Consider the following 10,593-nt stretch of genomic DNA (forward strand, 5'->3'; position numbering starts at 1 on the left):
AGAATAGGCAGTGCAATAAAGTGAGGCTTTGTATGAAAAAAAAAGTTTTTTTTTTAACCTTAGATACATACAACCTTTGGTAATGTGGGCTGAGTGTAGGTGTCTGTATCAGCCTGGGTGTTCATCATTATTCAGAGACTTACATGGAGATGAATAGGGACTGGAGAGATGGCTCAGTGGTTAAGATCTTACAGTGTTCTGACTCAGACCAGAGTTCAACTGCAAGCACCCTTGTTGGGCAGTTCACAACCACTTACAATTCCAGTTCCAGGAGGATCCAATGCCTCTGTCCTCTGTGGACACCTGTACTCATGTGTGTATACACACACACACACACACACAAACACACAAACACACACAATTCAAAATAAAATAAATCTTTAAAAGTCGACAATTTGAAATGCTCATACTTCTTTAGCCGGGTGAAGTGTCTTACGAATTCTGAGGCATCCAGCCAATTTGAAGATGTCTGACTCATAAAGGCATCTGTCCTCTAGAGGCTGTGCTAGGACAGTGGTACATCCAGACAACGTCTAGACTTCGGCAGCCACCTCAGTTTTTCCAAATCTCAGTGGAAACTGGCTGTTTCATGGTCCAGTCCCTAGTAGGTGGCCCTGACTTTGGAATATGTGACCAGGTGATTATTTTGTCACAAGCCTTGGGAGAATCCTTGACTGAGGCTCAAACAGAAATCCAGTTTTAATGTCCTGTTCTTGGTCCTGTAAGTCAGACCTACTAAGCCTTTACATTTACTCTTTAAAATCCAGTCCAAGGCACCCCATTAGAGCAATAGAACATCTATCTTTGAGAAATATGATCCCTAACCACACACTACTCAAAGTGCAGTTCTCAGGAAATACAAACTTCTTTGTTTTCCCTTTAAAAATAATTGTGTATTCGTTTTTGGTTTGTTTTTAGGAGGTAGATGGCAAGAAAAATGCCGTGGAGAGTGAGCTGCCCCGTCATAGCATGGGCAGGTCCTTGGCATGGGTGGCTTTGCCATCTTCAATGCCTTGTATAGAAATGGCAGGACTCTGTCTACCTGCTTCATAGACAAGGGCAGTGCACCCCCTCTGTGATCTAGACTGAAAGTCTGATAGTGATACGTTTCCGATACTGGGCTCCCCTTGGAGTGGACGCCGCTGTTCATAGCTGGATCCAATCCCTGCCTCCTGCTTCTAAGGAAGCCTCTCTCATAATCTGGGGTCCCCTTTTCTCCTCCTCCTGCTGCTGCTGCTTCTCCTCCTCCTCCTGCTCCCCCTCCTGCTCCTCCTCCTGCTGCTGCTCCTCCTCCTCCTCCTTTTCCCTCCTCCTTCTACTCCTACTTCTCCTCCTGCTCCTCCTCCTCCTCCTCCTCCTCTGGGATGCCACTGATTTACACAAACCTCACCAAGGCAGTGAACCACATATTGTCTGGGTCTCCTGTAAACATGAGGTTTTTTTCTAATCACACTGGAGAGTTAAATTTTTTTCTAAAGTCGTCCCACTCTTAGGGAAGAAAAAAACACCCATTTTCCTGTTAGTCAAAGATGTTGCCTTCTCCCTCAGTGGGGTCCCTCTGCACCAGCCTATTCGTGCCTATACCACGGACTTTATGAGCTGAGGATCCAGGTCATCTGTCCTCATGGCAAACGTCATCTTCTTCCTTCACAGAGAAGCCCACACTTCAGAGCAGGCACTCTGTAGATGGCTCCAAGCTGACAGAGAAAGCTGAAACAGCTCAGCCGCTGTGGATCACATTGGCACTGCAGAAGCAGAAAGGATTCCGTGAGCAGCAAGCAACTCGGGAGGAGAGAAAGCAAGCCCGGGAGGCCAAGCAAGCAGAAAAGCTCTCCAGAGAAACCGTGCGTAGCTCACTGTGCTGTTGGTGTTGCTGTTCTAAGCTTAGCTCTCCTCTAAGTCACTGGACTGGGTTTTTTTGTTTTGTTTTTAAGATTTAACTGGTGCTATTTACCAAGGGCAGGGAAGGAAATGCACTGACAAACTTTAAATCAGGATGAGCATGTTTTCAGTGTAAAACTTAATCTGGTTTCATTCTGCTTCTAGATGAAACCTCATTTAGCAGAATCTAAGATGTACTTAGAGCAACAGCTTATACACAATGGCTTCAATCGTGTCCCAGTTCCCCGTCTGAGGCTGCACTTTTTAATGGTTTGAATGACTGAAGGTCAGTCATGATCCAGAAATACTTTGCAGACATCAGTTGCCATTTTGGTGTGATGAAACCTCATGTCCTACTCCATAGGGCATGAAGACTCTGTCCAGTGCACCTTAACTGTGCGTGCCAACTACTGGTTAGTCACCGGATGTCCATTTTCGTTGTCACACCCACTGTCCCAGGGTCCCAGAGTGTGTGTCCATCCTATTTTACTTAAGAATGGCCCCGAGGTGTGAAGTACTTCCCCAAGTGTAAGCTCTTGACTTGATAAGAAAGCCCATCGTAAGCTGAAGTGGTACAAACCTAGGGTAAGAACAAGACAGAGCCATCAGGGTCTCTGTCAGCTTGGATAGTAACTTTCCATCCCTGGTGCGCAACACTGAGCTCTCACTGGAGACCTGTCTTGAATGCACAGCTCACATGCGAAGCCCAGCGCCTCGCTGAGGAGCAGAGGTTAGGGGTCAGGGGTCATGCACGGAAAACATGCTTTACCTGTCTTTCCCAACGCAGGTCGATGTCAGCCTACAGCCTGGAAGCAGTCTGGGAAGCAAAGCTGGTTCAGTGCAAAAACCCGCTGCTCCATCTGAAGAGAAAAAGCCAGAAACAGCAGTGTCCAGGCTGCAGCGCAGAGAGCAGCTGAAGAAGTCCAACACTCTTCCCACGTCTGTGACAGGTAGAGAGCAGGTCCTTCCCCACTTGCCTGTCCTCAGCGTTTTACCCGAGAGCATCTTTATTTTCTTCCGGTTAGTGACTGCCACAGCATCTCAGACATCCCAAAGCACAGGCTCTCTCCAGACCTGGGCATAATCTCTGATGCTGATGCAAATGCCGGGACTTCCCCAGCTCTCAGTGGAGAGACAGTAAGATGCCTTTAACAGTCAGCTCTTTACAGGAGCTCAGACACCTCAGCTCCGTAGCCTTTATTATCATCCATGGTGTAAATAACGTCAACTGTGGCTAAGCTACTAACGTGATACCAACTGGATTTCTGAACTTCTGGACATTTAACAGGACAGTATGAGTCATCACTAGTACCTCATTGCCCATCATCTGGTGTATCTATCATCTATTTATTATCTATCATCTATCCATATATCTATATCTACATCTGTCTGTCTATCTATATATCTATATCTATCTATCTATCTATCTATCTATCTCTCTCTCTCTCTATATATATATATATACACACACACACACATATCAAGGAAAAGTACATGCCAGAACATTTAAACAAAGGAAGAGGTGAGTATAATAGAATTGGGCAAGGCAAGGTGTAAAGTTTAGGTAACCCTGAGGCAGAGTAAACCTGGGTTTGGAAGTAGACCCATCCCCCACCAGGGTCATATCATCGGAAATGACACAGTCGAGGTAAGAGTAAAAGCTGTCACCTGGGCTTCTGTGTGGAGGTTGGAAATGGAAGCTTGTCCCCGAACTTCCTGGTGACTTCTCTGCCCTGGTGGCACAGCTCAGATGCTTGGGCATTTTCAGTGATGTGACTCTAGAGAAGGTTATCACCTGACTTCACAGGGAAAGCTGTCTCTGCACCGTGTCCTTGGCGCTAATTAACAACAGCCACTTTTCTTTGTTTATGACCCATAAAAGATGTAAAAAATGAAATAAACTAAGATGTCCCAATGGTTGCTAACTATTGCCTGGCTCGAAATCACTTGGAAGATGGATAGTCTGGATACATATATTCCCAGGAACTAACAGGGCATCTGCTTCCCCATACGGCTGCACTGGTCTCCAGAGAGCATAGCATGTCTGTCCTGGTCCATTTTCAGATGACTAACAGAATACCCGAAGACAGGTCATTTATCAAGCTGGGAGGGTCCTGTGCTATTTCATCTTAGGTGAGAAGGTAGATGGACAGGCACATACATGAGGAGAGAAAGAAAGCAAGTGAGCTCATATGGTAGTGTGAGAACATCATCAGTCTATTTTTGAGGGCCTCTGGCACCCAAGCACACACCACTAGGCTTCTGTCTCCAACACTGACAAATTCAGTGCCACCCCACTAGAGTGTAAATGAATTATTTTTTCTGGCTTGCCCACATAAAAGACAGTGAAACCTGGCATTTTATTTCTAAGCTGTGAAACTCCATTGGGCAGGGTCTATGTTCTTCTCACCTCTATCCAAACCATATGCCCCTTGAACTCCATATGCTGTTTGAGTCTTATGGCTGCTTCTGCTCCTTCAGCCTGTCCTCACGGTGTGTCTGGCCTTATGCTCATGATCCAAATGACCCCCTTGTGGCTTTCTTCTCTCTCTGTCTTCCTTTTCTTTTCCTGGTAGTCTCTCTTGAGACCTCTCACTCAATTGTCCCGCCTTCCTCTCTCTACTGCCCAATCATAGGCTCTAGCCCTTTATTTGCCAGTCAGTCTTAAGTTGTGGTGCAAGTTCTGCATAACTAAGGGCGATGTACATGAGAATGCACTTGTCTGGACCGCAGCAAGATTTTGGGGTTCAGAATTTAACATTTGTATACATGGCAACAGATCAACCCCCAACACTAATGAATCAAAGATCCCACATGAGGACACTGGAGAGATTTCAAACCCTAGTGTTGTCTAAGCCTGTTCCCTGGCTACCTGCTATCTGAGCTCTGGAAATATGAAGGTATTACAAAAGGTTTTGGGGGCTGGAGAGATGGCTCAGTGGTTAGAGCACTGACTGCTCTTCCAGAGGTCCTGAGTTCAAATCCCAGCAACCACATGGTGGCTCACAACCATCTGTAATGGGATTCCATGCCCTCTTCTGGAGTGTCTGAAGACAGCTACGGTGTACTCACATACATAAAATAAATAAATCTTTTTAAAAAAAGGTTTTAGTACTTAGTGGTGGAGCAGGAGGGCTTATAGACCAGAACTACCTTAAAAACTGATTTCTCGGCCCTCAAGCATATTCTTGCATTTGCTCTTACACTGAGGGTTCTAAGTGTTAGATTGAGAGTTTCTTTCATTTCTTTCCTTCTGTGCCCAACTGGAAGTGCAAAGGGTGACCCCCCCCACTCCCTGCTTACAACAGCTCCAGCTTAATAAAGCAAGCCTTTGCTTCGAAGTGTTTGTCTTTTCATTCAGTTAGCATCCCTTGAGTTCTAGAAGAATGCAGGCCACGTGTCTGGGCACTGAAGTTGTGAGCTCTCTGAAATTCTTACAGAGACCCTCCTCGTAGAACCTAAGATCTCTAGTAAAGAAAGAAGGATAGTCTGCAACTCTAAACCCTTAGGAGGCTGAGTCAGGAGGATTACCACGAGTTTGAAGCCATCCTGGGCTAGACTGTGAGATGTCTCACAAAGAGGTGACAGGGGACATATAAATTACTAGCCAAGATGACAAGTTATGACAGCTGACGGTTTCCATGGGTTCATCTCAGGGTCCAGATGGAGGCAGGAAGTCAGTTCGGGGACATAGCAGTTCCAAGGCATATACTATTATTCGTGGCTTGAATTTCATGCCCCTAAAGTCAGAATCTTATTCTGGGGAGCAAAGGGGGGGTTGTTTGCTAAGGGGTGCATTTCAGAGAAGTACAAGAAATCTGTTGTGTAACACAGTGACCATAGCTCTCAACCTCCCGAATTCTTAAAATTTAAAAATCTAAGAATAGATTTTCAAATGTTCTTACATAATTTTGTGAATCATAACTAAATTTGTTATTTGGTGTGTGTGTGTGTGTGTGTGTGTGTGTGTGTGTGTGTGTGTGTGTGTGAACAGCAGTTCCTGTGTAGTAGTATATATAGTTCTATTAACTAAAATGTCTGTCTTTACATGGCTCTTCTCTTTTCCTTTTAAACTATGCAGTGGAGATCTCAGACTCGGCACCCTCAGCACCGCTGGTAAAAGAGGTCACCAAGAGGTTCTCCACCCCAGATGCTGCCCCCGTGTCCACAGAACCTGCCTGGCTGGCTTTGGCCAAAAGAAAAGCAAAGGCCTGGAGCGACTGTCCGCAAATTATTAAGTAAACAGTGACTATTATCCATTTCTGTGGCCAGTCACTGGCTCTTCTCTTGCCCTTTTTATTTATTTATTTTTTATATGAGGTGACGAAACCAGACTAGGGAAAAGAAGCATGTTTTATAGGCCTCTAAAGTGATGTTTAGAAACGGAACTGGTGGTGTTCATTGTAAAGAGTGTATTTGCACAACCCTAGGTCCTGGTGCCTTGAGCTCCCCCTACTTCCCAAAGGACAGTTTTGTCTGAGGGACCACGTGAAGCAAAATCTGAAATGGAGAGCCGCCATGCCCGCCATGGCCTTGATATATGCACACCCGTGCACCATTTCAGAACATGTCCTTTTGCCAATCTTCACAAGTTTTTTTTTTTTTTTTTTTTTGATTCTCTACTCTTTTATCCAAAACATTGACCCTACTATGTTTGCATATGTAGCAGTGACAGGGTCACATGTACATAAAACATGGTGTCGCTCTCCTGAATGCAGTAACTGGAACATAAGAAAAAGTTGTGCCTATGTCTGGTTTTCATAAGTTCTCCCCATCCTAAAATCACAGTGTAGCAAATCCACTTACTACACTCGATCTGTGGTGTGCCCCGTCTTACCAGTAAAAGACACATGGACCATTTGGCCTCGATGGCTCCTAAGGAACATTTGTATTTCAACTGGAGAAAAAAAAAAAGGAAATTCGGTATCAGACTTGTCTCTGAGATTCTCTACAAAGTGCGGTGGCTCATATGCGGCCCAGTCTGCATTCCCAGACTCTGGGAGCAGACGGCTTATAATGCACAGTTTAGGGAAAACTCTCCATGAACTCTGTTATAACCCAGAATCTAAGAACCTTGGGTTAGACTGGTGAAATCGAGCCTTTTCACACTGTGAAGAGAAGGCTTGCCACCCGAAGATGCAGAAGCGAGACAAGAAAGAAAACAACGCCACCCACACCAGCCATGTATGTCCGATAGTTTGGGTTGCTGGCACTCCGTGCCTCTCAAGTTTTCCCTTGGCCTGTAGGGGAAAATGAACAAGCCAAGATGTGTAACCCACTTGTGCTAAGGACTTGCAGCAGAGAACTTTTTTCTTTTTCTCTTTACTGTACTTGAATAATTCAGAGTCGAAAAGAGTTCCAAAGCATTTACAATTCTAAGCATTCACCTTGATACCTTTAGAAAAACAAAGCATCTCAGAGTTTTACGTGGCCTTGTTATCACACACGTGTGCATACAAAGAAGGGACTTGGCAGTTTCAAAGCCACATGTATTTCTTCCTCTAGATTTTCTTTCCATGACCCTAGACATACCTGCAAAACCCCCACATACTGCTGGCGCTAGCATTGAGTTTCATGCTACTGGCATCTTTTCCTTTGCATAGATTCTTACTCTAAGATGTAGGCTCGGATTCTTTGTCCAGTGCGGGGGGGGGGGGGGGGATTACTGCCTTCTTTCTCCCACACTAACATGTCCTATAGCATCCATTACTATTTCTCCTTTGTGCTGACTCAATATGCAATGTGCTGTTGTTCTGCCTGCTCTGCGGGATAACAGGGATGCTGTTTGCCATATGGAAACCATTTTGTCCCTAGAACCAATAGCTCAGCTTCATGAAGCAGCTGGCACGTGTGGTCGAGTGGATAGCTGTACTATTGCAAGTTGGATTTAGTATTATATATACTGGACCTCCAGACTGTTAAAAATCAATGTAGCTTTTTTTTCCTTACTGTTATTATAAGCAATTAATACTCCACTGCACGTTTCCCACACTGGTGTTCATTCCTCAATTTTATGTGTAGACAATTGTTAGTCTAATGATTTCCTTACTGATATAACACTTCTGAGTGGGAATCTTTCCACCGAAAGCCCTAGAATGATAGTGCTACGATGATTCTTCCAAACTGACTTCTTCCTTCCTGTCAGCACCACAGGCATGGCAGGAGACAGAAATAAGATGATTAAGAAAGGGCTGGCGTGGTGGTACATTGCCTTTTATCCTAGCGTTTGGGAGGCAGAGACAAGTGGCTCTCAGTGAGTCCAAGGGCAGTCAGTTCTACACAATGAGCTTCAGGCCAGCCAAGGCTGCCTAACGGATACCCTGTCTTGAAACAAGGAAAGCAAGAATAGTAGATACATTCATACCAACTCAACCATGAGCCCCATACACAGTGCAAGACAAGCTTAGTTAAAAATGCCCCGCTGATATTTTGGAAAGAAGAATCTACTGAGGAAAAGGCAGTTGTCATACTTGCTGAAGAGTTCATGCTTAACATTTCATTGAAATCACTCCACGCCTGCACTCAATACCAATCAGGTGTCGCCCTGCTCATTTCTCTGTTGCGCTTTTCTGAGCAACGAACTACGGGGAAATTCTGTGAAAACAAACAATTCAAGACTTTTTCTTTTCTAAACAATGAATGACTGCTGTATTAAATATACAAGTATACAAGCTTTTTTTTTTAATTTAAACATACTCCTGGCAAGGTTATAGATGATTAACCTTTGTTCATAGACTTATATATGGAAGTAGAGTTTTTTGTTTACTTTGAAAATGTTTCAAGTGCAATTGTTTCTTATAAAACATGGTTGATTACCATTAAATTCTCATGTTAGCTGGTTATCTGCAAATATAGAGTATGTATTCACCGTCTCTTCTTGTGATGTATAGTTTGCTTATTTTAAAGCAGCAACATTAGCTACAAGTGTCTTGCAATATTTTTACCAACAATAAAATTAAGTAGATACTTAATAAAACTTCTTTAGTGTGACTTTAATATTATTTTGAGATTTCGGTTGAGTACAGTTTAAAATATAACAATGCCCATTATTTAAGGGATACGACCTTTCAATGAAATACTGACAAGATCTTTGGCACTGATGGAATGTCCTTTTTAAGCTAAAGTTTTGACTGATTTCAATGGCCATTGATGAGTAATCTTGTATTTATGGAGTTCTGGATGAACAAGAAAACTTATAGTTGTTTTTAATGCTACTTTATTTATTTTCCCCCAAAGCCCCAGTGGAAGAATATATCAATAAGGATGGCAAATGTTTATATCCATTCCGGACTGGAAGCTAGTGACCTGAGTCTTAGTGTCCTGCAGCATTAGCCTCCGCTCAGTGCTGTGGGCAGTGCAGCTGAACCACAGGGCTACCCCCTGGCCCAGCTGAGCATGTGACCTTCAAGAATAACTTGGTGAAAAACTGAAGTCGGCGTGGGCTGCCCAGAAGGAGCAATGAATGCCTGATGTTACCATATGTCAAGTCGAACCAAGTGTGGGATTAACATGGGCACTTTTACTTGCTTAGAAATCACAAGGACCTGGTTCAGTGGTAGAGCACTTGCCTAGCATGAACAAAGCTCTGGGTTCAAGTCCCAGCAAAACACGGACTAGTTTCCAACCCTTTCTACCCCCATCAAACTAAGGAACTTAAGTTGATCTGACGTTTTAACACCTTTAGCTTAGTCTAGAGAGATGGTTTGTTAAGAGCTCTTGCTTCCTTCAGAGGACCCAGGCTCAGTTCATCACATCTACATGGTGCTTACTCCAGCTCTGGGGGATTCTACGCACTCTTCTGGTCTCTGGAGGGAAGGCACATGTGGTGCACTTCATACATACATACATACATACATACATACATACATACAGGCAAAACACAAAAGATAAACACATCTCTTCGAAATTTCAGAATAAATATTAAATGGAGTATTCTGTTTATGACTCACAAAATACATTCTGATCCTTTCTTTTCCACAGAGATCTTTAAACCCCTGAGACCCACAAAACTACCTTAATGTATTAGGGTTCTCTAAAGGAACATAACTGATCAGATTTATTTATTTAGGTGGAGAGAAATGAAAGGTTATTTACTTATTGCAAAATGGATGGCCCAGTACAAATTCTCTGGAGAAACTATAGAAGAGACTCAGGAATCGGCTTATGAGTGTATGGAGGCTGGAAAGTTTGTGTGCCATTCGAATACTAGAGGCCCAAAAAGCCTCTGGTATAGTTCAATGCAGGGCAAAGGCCTCAAGACCAGGGAACCAATGGTGTAACCTGCAGAGAGGCAGGAAGACACAGAAGCTGGAGCTAAGTCTCAGTCTAGGAACTCTGGTACCCAAGGGCATGAAAATATGGGAGCCCAGACAACTTTCCTTCCCCTGCATTCTGAGACACCCACCAGGTAGGGGAATGCCCACCCATATTGGCACACTGGTGAAAATGGACGGTGGCTCAACTTCAAATGCTGACCAGTTTACAAACATCATGTCCTCACCAAGGAATGGTGATCACTGTCTTTGTTCACTTGCCTCTGACTGAGCATCACGGACTGACTATAAATAAAGGTTCACTCAGCTCTCAGTTCTGAAATCCTAGGAGTCTGAGATCCATTGACCACATGTGCAGAGACCCAGGCACAGTGATGCTAGTGTCACACAGCATGGCAGGGCACCTTGGCCCTTGTCTCTCTCTCACAAAGCTCCAGTG

General features: G+C 44.1%; 1 protein-coding gene across 3 annotated transcripts in view; it reads left to right on the forward strand.

The window, feature by feature from the left end:
- CRACD (capping protein inhibiting regulator of actin dynamics) overlaps nt 1-6,123 on the forward strand; it is a gene marked incomplete at both ends in the record, with an annotated part of 95,594 nt that extends 89,471 nt beyond the window's left edge. For all 3 annotated transcript variants that reach the window (XM_080924933.1, XM_080924934.1, XM_080924935.1), the window contains 3 exons: nt 1,654-1,844; nt 2,669-2,831; nt 5,963-6,123. In XM_080924933.1, the coding sequence (XP_080781059.1) occupies nt 1,654-1,844; nt 2,669-2,831; nt 5,963-6,123 (515 nt within the window). The remainder of the gene's footprint in view (nt 1-1,653; nt 1,845-2,668; nt 2,832-5,962) is intronic.
- Between the last annotated feature and the right edge of the window lie 4,470 nt (nt 6,124-10,593).

Source organism: Micromys minutus (assembly GCF_963924665.1).
Source record: "Micromys minutus genome assembly, chromosome: 1".
Taxonomy (NCBI): domain Eukaryota; kingdom Metazoa; phylum Chordata; class Mammalia; order Rodentia; family Muridae; genus Micromys; species Micromys minutus.